Source organism: Macrobrachium rosenbergii, chromosome 41 (assembly GCF_040412425.1).
Source record: "Macrobrachium rosenbergii isolate ZJJX-2024 chromosome 41, ASM4041242v1, whole genome shotgun sequence".
Lineage (NCBI taxonomy): Eukaryota > Metazoa > Arthropoda > Malacostraca > Decapoda > Palaemonidae > Macrobrachium > Macrobrachium rosenbergii.
This window is the reverse complement of record NC_089781.1, coordinates 48,230,692-48,247,418: the sequence shown is the minus strand read 5'-3', so window position 1 is coordinate 48,247,418 and position 16,727 is coordinate 48,230,692. Positions and strand designations below refer to the sequence as shown.

Genomic DNA, 16,727 nt, shown 5'->3' with positions numbered 1-16,727 from the left:
ATTTTATATAAAAAAAAATTTGTAACCTGAATTTTACTCTAAAATGCCAAATTACATACCAATACTGTATCTTAAGTAGCATCTTTTCCAAAACTTTCATGCATTCCAATTGTAATATTAAGGCTATCCATAACTTCAGAAAAATTCTTTTTGAAGTGTCAAATTTCTAATACTTGAGTTTCTTGACACTCTCCTCTCTCCACTTTATCACATCAATACTAATCTGTATGATAAATATTGCAATGAATCACATATTTCATTTAAATTTGACAATTTCATGGAGTATTTTTGTTGTGTAAGTTATACATCAAAAGCTATGTTGGTTTATATTTCCCTTATCCAGAACTTTGGAATCAATATATAAAGCATGAGAAATACATGGCTAAAGACCCTACTCCCTAGAATTATTCATGTCTACCTCACCAATAAGAATACATGACTAACTTGAGGCACACTTTAAGCAAACAGAGATTCCCTTGCCAATGGACACTTTCTAGGGTTAATGAAAGTTAGCTTTCATAAATCTGTAATTCATTTAAAAGTGTACAACACTAGACAAAACACTGTTTGAAAATGGATACTGAAATGACTATTCATTTATTTAATACTACAATCAACAATCACAACATAATTCATGTCCTTAATTTTACATATGGTTAGGTAACTTAATAGGTGGTTACTTCTGCTATTTCTATTGATGCTGAACTTACAAGAATATGTTCTCTGCAACAAATGGCCATATCTCTCTACTGATTATGCACTGCATGTTTGTGACAGACACCAAATGTTCTCCATGAATACCGAAATACCCCTCATCAATACAGTTACTACACAAATTCAAGAAAATAACTAACATTTGCAACCCATAAGATCAACCGTAATTTTTTTTCACACTAAAATCAAGTAAATGCTGGTAATAGTGAAAATTATGAATTACAAAATATTTGGACGATTTTTTAATTACTGTACATGAATTGCAAATGGTAAAATAATTCCAGAAAGGTATGTGTGGCACCAACCTGTGGTAACTACTTGGTAACAACCATTGACAGGCATGCTGGGAAGTTGCCCAGGGGCCCCACAAGCATAGGGGTCCCATGCTAATCTATGTATGTTGTGACTTGCTGAAGACCACTGACTTCAAGCTAATTATACAGTAAGCCCCCGTATTCGCGTTCTCATGATTCAAGGACTCACGCATTCGCAGGTTTCTATGTGGAACATATCTAGCCATTATTCACAGAAAATTTGCCCATTCGCAGTATTTTTCACTGAGAAATATTCACTAATTACTGTATTTTCATATAATTTTCATGAATAAATGCACTTTTTGTGATAAAACTATTAAAATACTCAGGTATATGCATTTTTACAGGGTTTTTCTGTGTTTAAACTATCAAAATGGGCAGTTCTAAGTGTTTTTAGAGGGGTTTTAAGTATTCACGGATTTTAGCTATTTGCGGGGGCGGGTGTGAGACGCATCCCCCGCGAATACGGGGGTTCACTGTAAAGCAATTCTCTGCAAAGAAATTTTGCAAATATTTGTGTTGAACACTTCATTGATGATAAATAATTCATCCTAATTTCATACTGTGCCATCTCCATCTGAATGGTTTACCAATTGACTATCATTAACATGTTGAAATTTTTGTGTTTTACAGGGTTCATGCTATAGTGTTCAAACGTTTGTGTTGATTAATCTTTGCTGTACACCATGTTTTTTTTACAGTGAGTTTGTTGGAAGTACCAATACAATAAATATATGTTAAATTTTATCAAACATTTAAATTTTTCTTCCTGTAAGTGGTTGTGTAAGCAGGGGCCACAGTGCACTGACTTGACCGGGGCCTATAATGTTAAGACTGATGGCCCTGGCAACTACCTGCAGTAAACCAAAGTTCTTCCAAATATTTTTTACAATATGGTACATACATATAATTATGAAACATCCTCAAAGAATACTGAAATACACTTCAACAACAAAGTTATTAAACAAGTAAAAAGAAAATTATTATAAAAAGAAAATGATTACCATGAATATGAACAGTAACATCAACAGTAATTTTTTTGTAAAGCAGTACTTGGTAGGAACCACATAAAAACAAGTAATAACAAAATCAAAAAAATATTATTGGAAATACCTCTGAACTGCATGCATCTCGAGAGACAAAAAATTTAAGAAAACAAAGGCATGTATGGTAACTGTGTAACAACCGCTAACAGTATAGCAAAGTTCATCCTAGTATTTTACAGCATATTCAATTATTAAACATTTTGTGGCAAAGGGTCTGTTGACATAAACGTTGATTCCTTAACTAAATTCAACGATGTACTTGAAACACAATCTGTGCTATCAACACAAATCAGGGGACGGCGTTCATACTGACGACGATGCATTTCATCTATGTGTGTCAAGTACCAAGTACCAGGGAACAAAGATTCCACCTTGCCAACAGGAGAGTATGGTGCTGAAAGAAGAAAGGATATATTTTATTAAGTATAAAGTTAAGATCAACATATATTCAAACTAGTAAGACATCTTACTTGAACATTACTGACACTGAGGAGAGAGAGGTAAGAAGAACCAAACATGACAGTAGGAATATGTGAACGAAAAATCCATAGCTCCCTGGGCATGGATAGCAGTACAAATTTTAGGAATTTCGGTTGACAAAAAATAAAAATCAATAAAATCTTTAAAATACTTTCAATGGCATAAATTATTCAAAGATTCTTACAGAAGTAATAATTATGTTTTGCAAAATTACCAAACAGCACAAGAGCCAGTGCTTAAACAAGCTAATGAAGTGACTCAAATTTCTTATGAGGTTACCATCTCTTCAGTAAAATTGGATAAAATGTACTTTATGAGTCTGATATGGTAAATGCACTCCAAATAAATATTTGATCTGATTTGATCCAGTGACAGTCTGGTCCAGTGACCTGACACTGGAACAGTTTGGTCATTCAGTATCATGACGACAATGGTTTAAAGGTAAAAATGTGATGCAATTTCTAATGATCTACCAGCAGATAAAAATGGTTAAATACCATACATAATATTAACAGTTTTTGGGACATCAATGACTTTATCAACATCATTATTTTAAAACCTCTTCTATAGAACCTGAAATTTGATGTTACCTTCTCTCATCTACATACATGACACAGTTAATCAGTATGTTCTCCTCTCTTTAGTCACCCCACTAGTCATCAAAAAGGAAGGGGCCCTCCCATTCACCTTTCACCACTGACATGAAGATGAAATGGGTTGATTCAGAGTTGCCGACCCAAAACAACAGTTATCTTCTTTTCCACTATTACTCTAAGGTAAGTGCAGATTTGGCAACACACGAGGATTGCTCTGTTACAGTCTTCATTAATACTGTTGTATGCCACTTGTAGCAATATTTTAACTTAAATATTAAAATACTGCTACAAGTGGCCCTTAATTATGATTAGATGCATTTCTCAATTACAGTACGGTCTTCTTTTCAAGAATCACAAGGGAGCCTTCAATTACTTTATTTATGATAAGGGAAGTCCATTTATCACACTGCTCCACCCATTCCACACCCCCTTTTGATTAAGTACACTCAGCAGACTATAGTGTGCAGGGCAAAATTTCGAACAAATCAGAAGGTATTTTGGTGAAAAAGATACTAAATCAAAATTCAAAAAAAATCATTACCAAACAAGTGGTTTTAGAATATTGACAAAGCATTTTGTTTTACTGTACATTGCAGAACTGAGTTAATTACTAGCCTTGCAGGAAAAAATGTTTTGTGGGCTTTACGAGTCCATACACATACAATAAATTGTAAGAAAAACCATACACATACAATAGTTAAGAAAAACCTGTTTATCAAGTTCCCATTTCCTTTTCATAAGCATTCAGCTTTTTAGTCGAATTTACTAGTCAAGCTACTCATTGTGTATTTTCATCATTTGATTGTTAAAGTTTTCAACAATTCTTTATTTTTAAGCGTATCTGCTCTTATCTGCTCTTTGTCCTTAAAGGGCTTATTGTAATGGTTATCAAGGGCTTCAGAAGACAGGCCTACAAATTTCAATGAATTCTCTCATAGTTGGTTTTAGCCAGCATAGTGCCTTGATCGAAACAGTGATAAGTGCAAAAGGACTTGAGGCAAAAGGCTCTTTCCCTTGCCAACAGAGATGCAGTTTTCCTTCACCATTCTCACACAGTGCACAAATTGGCTGAGATCCCCATTAATCCACTTCTGGGAGTGGTGACAGTAACTGGTCTGTGTTTGTAGCAGATTGTTGTTACCCGGGTCGCGCCAGAACATTTCTATGTCGTGCTGCCAATCTGGCAAAATTCATAGACATCGTTGCAGAAAGCCAAGTGCCTAATCTTAAGCACCTGTAAAAAGAATTTGTTCCTTAATAATGTTGCAGCTGGGCTTAATCGTTAAATCCTGGTGGTACACCCTCCAAGGATCAGTTTTGTCATGCATTCAGATTTTGCTGTGCTGTGAACTATGAGTATTTTTCAAGTTTCATTAATTGGGAGTTTTATTACTGAAAATCATTAGTTAATTTTTTTCATATACGTACATAATTTCAGTTGACCCACGCCTTTTGCGGTTCTGGATTTGCGGCTGATTCGCAGATTTTCTGTGGAGCCTATCTCAAAATTATTCGCAGAAAATTATGTAATTCACGGGTTTTTCATAGAGCAATATTCACTAATTATTGTATTTTCACGACTAAATATACATTTTTATGATAAAATAATGGTTAAGACTAACTATGCCACCTACTGATACACAGTGTAGTCGAATTTTTTCAAACATGTGGCAATGATTTAACTGATGACCACACCTATACATTTGGAGACTTCTTTGAAAGAGACATTTCTGAAGAAGGCCAAAGACATACTTTCCTAACATCATGTGACCTACAGGAAGAGTGTGGATTTCCCTTTTTAATGAGAAAACACTAAAATCGTTCTCAGTCTTTGTAGGGAGAGTGGTTAGTTTGTGCTAGGTGTAGGAAAATAGGACCTTCTGGGGTGTTTGCCGTGACTTCTAGGTAAACCTTACGTGCTTGAACCAGGCGTAATGTCTTGTCTGCTAAATTGAATTTTCTTATAAGAATGGATTTCCTTTTTAAAGGATCCATATTCTTGGCCAGGAATGATGGGCCAGGGGACAATAATAACTGATGGTCAGTTATTTGCGTGATGCATCGTCCCCATCTAAGAGAGCCCAGTTCACTAATACTGTACGAGCTCCTGATGCTAATGCAATCAAGAAGATCACATTCTGTAGCCTGTGCGTTGTGGTTGTATTGGGTCCACTGAATTGAGGGGTTGATAGAAGTCTAAGCACCTTGTTCAGGGACCAAGCAATTGGAAGCCTTTCGGGAGTGGGCCTTTGTAGAGCAAAAGACTGCAGAAGGGAAGTGACAACTTCTATACTGGAGTCAATCCCGAATCCATAAACCAAGGGTTCCACTAATGCAGCCTTGTATGCCATGACTGTTGTAACCACAAGGCATTTGTCTTCAAAGGGGTATATAAGAAAAAGTTTCTATAGGAATCTCAACTGGGCTCTAAGTATGGATATAATCTAACCATATCTTCCATACGGACTGGTAATGCTGGATAGAAGTCCGTAATTTTTGCACTAGGTACCTAGCAATGTTGAGTGAGTAATTATCATGATAGGCATTTTTAAAAAATCTATACGTGAAGGTCTCGGCTTCGAAAGGAGAGACTTCCCTCCTACTGTCTGGGATAGAACAGCGGACGACAGTGGAATTGATCTTTTTGTCCGTTGTTGAGGTAATAGGAACCAATGCCTGTTTGGCCAATTTGGGCCTGTTAAGTACACTATTCCCATGAAGGTTAGAAGTTTGCTCAAAACCTTTGAAATCTGGGACAATGGAGGAAAAATTATCATCCACCCCTTGTTCCAGTCTTAAGGAAGGCATCTCTTGCTGTTGCGTGACTGTCCAGGTTTGGAGACACATACATTAGGAGTTTGTGATTCTAGTATGTGGCGAACAGGTCCACTTCCGGTTGTGGAAGGATGTTGGCCATTATTTGAAAAGAGTGGTTGTCCAACATCCACTCTGTTGAGGCTGTCGTTTTCCTTGATAGAGAGTCTGCTATTACAATGAGACACCCTGTGAGGTGAACTACAGACATGTGCCACTTCCTTGCCTGCGCCATCCGAAGGATGGCTAACATTACCACATTGAGGAGGTGAATGTGATCCAGACCTCTTGATGTAGGATATTATGGTTATGTTCTCTCCCTTCTGGAGGTTTGAGTTTTTTTGAGGGACAAAAAGACAGCCATCAGCTCCAGAAACTTGATATAACAATTCCTGAGTGGCTGATCACCTCCCTGCCACCTGACAATCCTCCTAATGTCCTCCCAACCTGTCAACGAGGCACCTGTGAGTTTGTCACTCATACAGATGGAGAAGTCAGGGTGACCTGTTTCATTAGAGATTCCTTCCAAATCTAAGGCCGAAGTATCTCCCCAACTCTTTTAATCCTTTGATGAGGTCTGTCTCGCATCTTTTTTCTTGCATGCGATAGCCAGAATTTGTTCACATTTTTAGTTGAAATCTATGTATTGGATCTATTACTGACGAGAACTGCAGCCATCTGAAACTCCGGGCTGTGCAAGGAACCTTTGAGGGCTTGCCTTATTCTGTTTTGAGTATGATGGGAGAGACAACAGGCCGTGAAGAGTATCCCAACACAGTCCCAACCACTGAAAATGTCTGCTGGGCGTGAGGCAGGATGTCTGCTGGGAGTGAGGCAGGATGTTTTGAAATTTATAATAAAACCTTTTGACTGTACTGTAGTCTGTTGGCCATTGCTCTTAGGTTTTTCAAGCACTTTTTTTGTGGGCCCCCAGATCTTTTTGTTTGAGTTCTCGAACGAATACCATTGCTAGTTTTGAAAAATATTCTTTAGGCAATATTTAGCCAAAAGGACATGACTTTGAATCTGTACGTACCTTTCCCTATTCGGAACCTTAGGAAGGGGCGGAAGGGAACTGCTATAGGGATGTGCCAGTGTGCATCTTTCAGATCCACAGAAACTGCCTGAGCCTCTTTTGAAATGATTCAATGTACTTTAGGCAACAGTAATTATCCAAAACTTTCGGCCAACAATGTGCTTGCTCAGTGTTAATTGGTTGAGGATCACTCTTCTCTTGGATGAGTCCATTTTGAGGACAATGAAGAGACATACTTGGTGGCAAATATACGCAAGTTTCTGTCCCCCCACAGGGAAAACTTCCATTGTCTGTGATGTCATCAAAGCTGACCCCCAACCAATATAATTCCTCTTGGTATCTGCCGCCTCCTCTGCCTTCACCTTTGATAGACACTCCAGGTGTTGTTTTTCCTTTTTCCCCTATGAGATGGTTTTTGGACCTTGTGAAAAAGGATGGCCTTGAAGTTGTTGTTGTCCCTTTGCATGGAATTGTCTCTTCTGACCACCTATCTGTTTTTTGAGGAAAAATTTTTGGGGGTGACTGAAGGCGTATATGATTTTTGATCAAAGTGAGCCTTTTTTGGGGTTGGGTAAAGGGAAATTTTGGGTTCTTTGTTTCTTGAATTCCTCTTTTCCCAGAAGAGCGTATACGTGTACAATTCTGTTGATGGGCATGCTCGTTGAGTTGAGCCACAACAGACTCCTCTAACAGGTCCTTACAGAAAGGGTTAGAATGTAACAATGCAGTGACACTGAGGACGGTTCTCAGGTACCGGGTTCCAGGTGACCTGTTTGCCACAGAGAGCAACCACAAGTTTTCTGTGTTACATTGCTCCCAATCTAGACCCTCTAGCTCACCCATTGGATGCAATAACAGACTGGAACAGGTGGGCAAAGGATTTATTTGTTTCCACCAATAAACCTACTAATGAAAGTTTTACACAAACTCAGATCATTCAAGAAAGTTAAGTAGTAATTTGTGGCACCCAACTGCCGAAGAGCAATTGGTTTCTCTTCTTCTAGAGCGAAACCCGGCGCAACAAACTTCAGCCCAAGATTGACACAAGTAGTACAAACTTCTGTTAGCTGGCTGACGGAGGAAGCCTGGGTGCGATCAGATAAGGTCCCAAAGGAGACGGTGATCTTCCCTAGGGACCAAGTTAACAATCGGCTCTGCTTAGACTCTCACGGAGTGGCAAGCGGAGAATACAAAACTCCACCCGTTCAAGGGGAACTATACCATGTTCTCCTTAGGAGACAAGTTACCCACTCCTGACTGAATAAAGTTGCTTTGGCGACGGCCCAGGCCTGCTTGCCAAGGCAAACCCTTGCCTCAGCTCAGGGAGACGGACTCCACATCCCTGGTATTCCCGGAGGTGAGGAGTTCTGGAGGGATGCGCCCATCCACCTTTACGGTGGGTAAATTAGATGCTTTCTGTGCGTCCTCGCAATTCAGTGAGCAGCTTCCCAAACTCCCAGAAGCTCTCCTGAAGACGGAGTTCGAGGCAAGGACAAGACTGAGCTGGTCTTTGAATTCCTTGTGTCTGTCAGAGGCGGTCGCCGTCTCATGCAGAGCTAACAGCTCTTCCAGGTTCTGGCTAAATCCTGTTGGCAGGTTTTCAGTCAGACCTGTATGACTTCATGGTTAAAGTTGGAGCGTCGTAAATTCATTTTCGCGGATGCCACCATTCGCCATGAGCCTAATAAGCTCATGAAGAGTTCCATCTGGGCAACTAATCTCTTCCCAGAGGACGAAGTCTCGAAGGTCCTGAGCGAAGCTACTAGGGCTAATCAAAGCCGCGCTAGGTGGGGTATTTCCGCCTTCAAACGGAAAAAAAAAACTCCCGGCTGGCAGTTCCCAGGGTTAGTCGGGAACGCTTCAGGAGAAGGAGGCCTCATCCCCAGACAGTGGCTCAAGCTGTCCCAGTCTCGGCGGTAGGCCAACCCTCTACCTCCAAGGCTCAACCCCACCAATACGTGCTGGTTCAACCAGCCCAACCCCTTGCTGCACCATCGCATGTCTCTTCTCCGCGCACAACTCCTCCTATGAGGGCCGTGGTGTCTTTCACGGCCTTAATAGAAGTGCAAGGGGAGGCAGGGTCGCCCCATACAGAGGTAGAGCTGGATCCGCCTCTCGGGGAAAATCAGGCTGTGGTAGAGGAAGCAAACCCTCTTCCTCCCACTGAGACCAGTCAGGTAGGTGGTCGCCTCTACTGGTTCAAAGACCAGTGGACCTTCAGCCCCTGGGCACACAGCATTGTGTCCAAGGTCTGGGTTGCAGCTGGATCAAGGATCCTCCTTTGACCAGGTTTTACCAACCCTCCAAAACCCTACAGGACTTTGTGACAGAGCTTCTCAACAAGAGAGCAATAAAGAAAGTAAGGCACCTCAAATTTCAAGGCAGGTTGTTCACTGTTCCAAAGAAAGATTCGGTCAACAAAGAGTGATTCTAGATCTATCACGTCTAAATCGCTACATAAGATGCGACAAGTTTTCGATGCTTACGGTAGCTCAGGTAATGGACTCTACTTCCGCATGGAGCCGTCACCACCTCTATCGATCTTTCAGACGCTTACTATCACGTCCCCGGTTGCGTGGAACTTCTCTCTCCCTTCCTGGGTTTCAACTCGGGAAACAAGCCTACTCCTTCAGAGTCATGCCTTTCCGGACTCAATGTAGCCCCAGAATTTTTGCAAACTGGCAGAAACAGTCGTTCTTGCAGCTACGGTCCGGGGAGTCTCCCTGGCGGCTTACCTGGACGATTAGATAATCTGGGCTCGACAGTTTCTGGGTGCAGGAAGGCTACGACCATAGTGATCAAGTTTCTGGGTCGTTAGGCTTTCAGCTGAACAGGAGAAGTCCCGCCTGACTCCGAATCCCGGTTCCAGTGGCTAGGCCTCCAATGGGACCTGACCTGAACTGTCCCTCCCGCCACCCAAGCGGAAGAGATTACCGCCGCTACCAGAGAAAATTTTGAGGACAAAGCAGCATCCGCCGGTCTCAAGAAAATTCGGCTCCTTCAATTCGCCTCAGTAGCGGACCTGCTTTTGAAAGCGAAACTAAAAGATATAAACAGGTGTGGCGGAGGCGAGCCAATGTCAGGCTCAGAGGCAAGTCTCTTCAATCCGAATCTTGAAGACAAGACTCCGGCCATGGTCCCACAACCAGTGGCCTGTCGAAGTCAGTTTTCACTCCATTTCCCCCTCCAGCGTTGGTAATCCACCACGGACACTTCATTAAGCGGTTGGGGAGGTACTCATTTCAAAACAAAAGTTCAGGAACGTGGTCTACAATGTTCCAACAGTTTCACATAAACACCTTGAGCTATGGCAGTGTTTCTAACACTCAAAAACTTCGCCCGGCAGTTCACATCAGGCTTGTGCTGGACAACACTGTGGTGGTTCATTGCATCAGAGGGGCGGCTCCAAATCCAGGTCGCGTAAACCAGGTGATGGTGGCAGCTATCTTCTCCTTGGCGAACAAAGCGGCTGGCATCTGTCAGCCACCCACCTAGCGAGTGCGGGGCGTGGTGGCGGACTCCCTGTCCAGGACTACTCCGTTGGAGGCGGGTGGTCTCTGGACGGGGACTCCTTCAAGTGGATTCGCCGCCGGGTTCGGGCCTCAGGTGGATCTGTTGTACGGGCAATCACAAGCTTCCCTGTTACGTGGCTCCAACCTGGACCCCTCAGGCTTTAGCCGCGGATCGATGTCCATAGATTGGAATTGTTGGGAGAGGATATATCTGTTTCCTCCAATAAACATGTTGTTAAAGTTCTACACAAACTCAGGTCATTCAACGGCCAATTGGCTCTAGTAGCTCCCTATTGGAGAAGAGCAACTGGTTTTCTCTCTACAGAACTCAAGTTCGCGGTGTCATCAATCCCAAACCCAGACTGACCCATTAGTACAAGCAAAGACTGTCAACATAAGAATTCAGAATGCACTGGTTTTATGGACTTTATAAAATTTGCTGCCAAGAAGGAGCAAACATTGGCCCCGTCAACACTCTGTTTTGGAATCAGACAAGAGAGATTCTACTCTCAGACAGTGCGATTCGCAGTCAAAAATTGGCGCCCTTTTTAAAGGCATCTGGAGCTCAAACTATGACAACCAACCTAACAGTTACTTTCTTTAGGTCATTGTTTGAAAAAGGCCTTGGCCACTATTACTACAGCTAAATCAGCCAGCAAAAGAAGGTATTTTTTAATGGTTTTAATATCGACCTTACAGATTCATACTTCTCCTCCATCCCTGTGAGCATGTACCCGTTTTGAGACCAGTAACTCGCCCTCCTTCCGTTACCTGGTTCCTCAACGATGTTTTGAAATTAGCCACTGACATTGATAATTCTCTATGCTCATATTTGGATCTGTTAAGGAAAACCTTGTTTCTGATTAGCTTGGCTTGGTGCCAGAATTTCAGAGCTATCAGCCATCACTAGAGGTGATGATCATGTTAATTTCCTTCTGTCCGAGAAGTCCTCCTTTCCCTGATCATACGTTCCTAGCTAAGAATGAAGACCCTCAGGACAGGTGGTCCCCTGGAAGGTGGTGCCTCTTCCTCAAGACCAGTCATTATGTCCAGTATATACCTTAAAGTCTTACCTACAAAGAACTCCACAGTTTAAGTTGGGTCCTCTTTTTCATCAGGGAGAAAGGTGGTACTCTCTCTTTGAATGCTATAAGACAACAAATTCTGTATTTTATTAAACAAGCTAAGCAGATTCAGTTCAAAGGGTTCATGATATCCGAGCAGTAGCTACCTCCACTAATTATTTTTATAATATGGATTTTGCTGAACTTACCAAGTATACAGGATGGAAATCACCTCTAGTGTTTTAAACGCCACTATTTAAAATCTTTCGAAGCTCTAAAATTTTCTACAGTGGCTGCAGGAGTGTCATCTCCCCACCTTAATTATCTCTTATCCCTTTCCTTTCCCCGCCCGCCTGCCTCATTTATTTCACTGCCTGCCTTTCTGGATCTATCATGCCTCACTGCCTTGCTCCTCATAATCGATACTGGTATTACCTGATTATTGCTTGTCTTGTGATTTGGATTTGATATGTTGGATTTAGATTAAGTCAGAGGTGCTGAAGCCAGTTTTTATTTTGCTTCATGTACCTCAAAAATTTTGTCTTTCAATTATATCTCATTGCTCTTAGGTTTAAGTTTGTAATTACTGGTTATTCTATTGGATGGTAGGGGCCTTTTATTTTCCCCTATTTGTACTATATGTTGGTGTTTCTACCTTGTTCCTAGGTTAAGTTTATATTTCATTGTATCTTTTTGATGTGGTGTATTATGCCACCAGTATTTACCTATAGTTAAGCCCAATTTTCATAGTTGAGATATTTAATTAAATCTATTTTTCCATAGTATGTTTCTTTTTCCAATTACCTTTTTGTATTCTGTTGTAGCTTTGCAGTCTTGCATGATTCTCTGACACTATTTCACCGGGTGACAGGGCGAGCTCAGAAAAGGGATTTTGACAAAGGAAAATCTATTTCTGAGGGAGGCCCCGATGTCGGTGACCCCCAGAGTATTTTGAGGTACAGGTTCGCCCCCCTACTGGCTCATGCCAAGCCTGGGGGGTGGTGCTAGTCTGGAATGAGTTCAGATGGCGCTGGAGTCGCCGTGGCTGGGGAGCGTGGGCGCTGTGTGGCCCCTCACTCTTCTTGGGGATCTTGACATGGGGATGTCTATCGAGTGTGGCTCTGTGGTTGCGATTCCTTCACTCACCCTTGGTTACACCGACGTCTTCATTGAAGATGCTCGATCTGGGGTAGTAACTCCCAGCATTCCTGAAAGCTTTTTCTCTAGTATATTTAGTAATATTTCTACCTAGAAATTCGTGTAAGAATGGAATTTCACCGGGTGACACGGGCCTCCCTCAGAAACAGATTTTCCTTTGTCAAAATCCCTTTACTGTTTCTTCTTTTTATGGTATTACTGTATTTGAATGACAATAGATACACGTTCTCTATACATCACTTTAATACTATGTTTGGTTAGGAAAAAAAAATTCCATAATGTAAAATCCATGTAATTTTGGGAAAAAAAATTTGTAACCTGAATTTTTACTCTAAAATGCCAAATTACATACCAATACTGTATCTTAAGTAGCATCTTTTCCAAAACTTTCATGCATTCCAATTGTAATATTAAGGCTATCCATAACTTCAGAAAATTCTTTTGAACAGTGTCAAATTTCTAATACTTGAGTTTCTTGACACTCTCCTCTCTCCACTTTATCACATCAATACTAATCTGTATGATAAATATTGCAATGAATCACATATTTCATTTAAATTTGACAATTTCATGGAGTATTTTTGTTGTGTGTTATACATCAAAAGCTATGTTGGTTTTATATTTCCTTATCCAGAACTTTGGAATCAATATATAAAGCATGAGAAATACATGGCTAAAGACCCTACTCCTAGAATTATTCATGTCTACCTCACTAATAAGAATACATGACTAACTTGAGGCACACTTTAAGCAAACAGAGATTCCCTTGCCAATGGACACTTTCTAGGGTTAATGAAAGTTAGCTTTCATAAATCTGTAATTCATTTAAAAGTGTACAACACTAGACAAAACACTGTTTGAAAATGGATACTGAAATGACTATTCATTTTATTTAATACTACAATCTAATCACAACATAATTCATGTCCTTAATTTTACATATGGTTAGGTAACTTAGGTGGTTACTTCTGCTATTTCTATTGATGCTGAACTTACAAGAATATGTTCTCTGCAACAAATGGCCATATCTCTCTACTGATTATGCACTGCATGTTTGTGACAGACACCAAATGTTCTCAATGAATACCGAAATACCCCTCATCAATACAGTTACTACACAAATTCAAAAGAAAATAACTAACATTTGCAACCCATAAGATCAACCGTAATTTTTTTTTCACACTAAAATCAAGTAAATTCTGGTAATAGTGAAAATTATGAATTACAAAATATTTGGACGATTTTTAATTACTGTACATGAATTGCAAATGGTAAAATAATTCCCAGAAAGGTATGTGGCACCAACCTGTGGTAAATTTACTTGGTAACAACCATTGACAGGCATGCTGGGAAGTTGCCCAGGGCCACAAGCATAGGGTCCCATGCTAATCTATGTATGTTGTGACTTGCTGAAGACCACTGACTTCAAGCTAATTATACAGTAAGCCCCAGATTAAGCGTTCTCATGATTCAAGGACTCACGCATTCGCAGGTTTCTATGTGGAACATATCTAGCCATTATTCACAGAAAATTTGCCCATTCGCAGTATTTTTTCACTGAGAAATATTCACTAATTACTGTATTTTCATATAATTTTCATGAATAAATGCACTTTTTGTGATAAAACTATTAAAATACTCAGGTATATGCATTTTTACAGGGTTTTTCTGTGTTTAAACTATCAAAATGGGCAGTTCTAAGTGTTTTAGAGGGTTTTAAGTATTCACGGATTTTTAGCTATTTCTTGGGGCGTGGTGAGAGCATCCCCGCGAGTCTGAGGGTTCACTGTAAAGCAATTCTCTGCAAAAAATTTTGCAAATATTTGTGTTGAACACTTCATTGATGATAAATAATTCATCCTAATTTCATACTGTGCCATCTCCATCTGAATGGTTTACCAATTGACTATCATTAACATGTTGAAATTTTTGTGTTTACAGGGTTCATGCTATAGTGTTCAAACGTTTGTGTTGATTAATCTTTGCTGTACACCATGTTTTTTTACAGTGAGTTTGTTGGAAGTACCAATACAATAAATATATGTTAAATTTTATCAAACATTTAAATTTTTCTTCCTGTAAGTGGTTGTGTAAGCAGGGGCCACAGTGTGCACTGACTTGACGGGGCCTATAATGTTAAGACTGATGGCCCTGGCAACTACCTGCAGTAAACAAAAGTTCTTCCAAATATTTTTTAATATGGTACATACATATAATTATGAAACATCCTCAAAGAATACTGAAATACACTTCAACAACAAAGTTATTAAACAAGTAAAAAGAAAATTATTATAAAAGAAAAAATGATTACCATGAATATGAACAGTAACATCAACAGTAATTTTTTGTAAAGCAGTACTTGGTAGGAACCATAAAAACAAGTAATAACAAAATCAAAAAATATTATTGGAAATACCTCTGAACTGCATGCATCTCGAGAGACAAAAAATTTAAGAAAACAAAGGCATGTATGGTAACTGTGTAACAACCTCTAACAGTATAGCAAAGTTCATCCTAGTATTTTACAGCATATTCAATTATTAAACATTTTGTGGCAAAGGGTCTGTTGACATAAACGTTGATTCCTTAACTAAATTCAACGATGTACTTGAAACACAATCTGTGCTATCAACACAAATTAGAGGACGGCGTTCATACTGACGCGATGCATTTCATCTATGTGTCAAGTACCAAGTACCAGGAACAAAGATTCCACCTTGCCAACAGGAAGTATGGTGCTGAAAGAAGAAAGGATATATTTTTATTAAAGTATAAAAGTTAAGATCAACATATATTCAAACTAGTAAGACATCTTACTTGAACATTACTGACACTGAGAGAGAGGTAAGAAGAACCAAACATGACAGTAGGAATATATGAACGAAAATCCATAGCTCCCTGGGCATGGATAGCAGTACAAATTTTAGGAATTTCGGTTGACAAAAATAAAAATCAATAAAATCTTTAAAATACTTTCAATGGCATAAATTATTCAAAGATTCTTACAGAAGTAATAATTATGTTTTGCAAAATTACCAAACAGCACAAGAGCCAGTGCTTAAACAAGCTAATGAAGTGACTCAAATTTCTTTATGAGGTTACCATCTCTTCAGTAAAATTGGATAAAATGTACTTTATGAGTCTGATATGGTAAATGCACTCCAAATAAATATTTGATCTGATTTGATCCAGTGACAGTCTGGTCCAGTGACCTGACACTGGAACAGTTTGGTCATTCAGTATCATGACGACAATGGTTTAAAGGTAAAAATGTGATGCAATTTCTAATGATCTACCAGCAGATAAAAATGGTTAAATACCATACATAATATTAGTAGTTTTGGGACATCAATGACTTTATCAACATCATTATTTTAAAACCTCTTCTATAGAACCTGAAATTTGATGTTACCTTCTCTCATCTACATACATGACACAGTTAATCAGTATGTTCTCCTCTCTTTAGTCACCCCACTAGTCATCAAAAAGGAAGGGGCCCTCCCATTCACCTTTCACCACTGACATGAAGATGAAATGGGTTGATTCAGAGTTGCCGACCCAAAACAACAGTTATCTTCTTTTCCACTATTACTCTAAGGTAAGTGCAGATTTGCAACACACGAGGATTGCTCTGTTACAGTCTTCATTAATACTGTTGTATGCCACTTGTAGCAATATTTTAACTTAAATATTAAAAATACTGCTACAAGTGGCCCATAATTATGATTAGATGCATTTCTCAATTACAGTACGGTCTTCTTTTCAAGAATCACAAAGGAGCCTTCAATTACTTTATTTATGATAAGGGAAGTCCATTTATCACACTGCTCCACCCATTCCACACCCCCTTTTGATTAAGTACACTCAGCAGACTATAGTGTGCAGGGCAAAATTTCGAACAAATCAGAAGGTATTTTGGTGAAAAAAGATACTAAATCAAAATTCACAAAAAATCGTACCAAACAAGTGGTTTAGAATATTGACAAAGCATTT

The 16,727-nt window shown here is 39.6% G+C and overlaps 1 protein-coding gene across 1 annotated transcript in view; it reads right to left on the bottom strand.

Annotated features, from left to right (window-relative positions):
- Nucleotides 1-514: 514 nt before the first annotated feature.
- Hmgs (hydroxymethylglutaryl-CoA synthase) overlaps nucleotides 515-16,727 on the bottom strand; it is a gene marked incomplete at its 5' end in the record, with an annotated part of 657,494 nt that continues 641,281 nt past the window's right edge. The window contains one exon of the mRNA XM_067084337.1: nucleotides 515-2,468. Within this exon, the coding sequence (XP_066940438.1) occupies nucleotides 2,266-2,468 (203 nt within the window). The remainder of the gene's footprint in view (nucleotides 2,469-16,727) is intronic.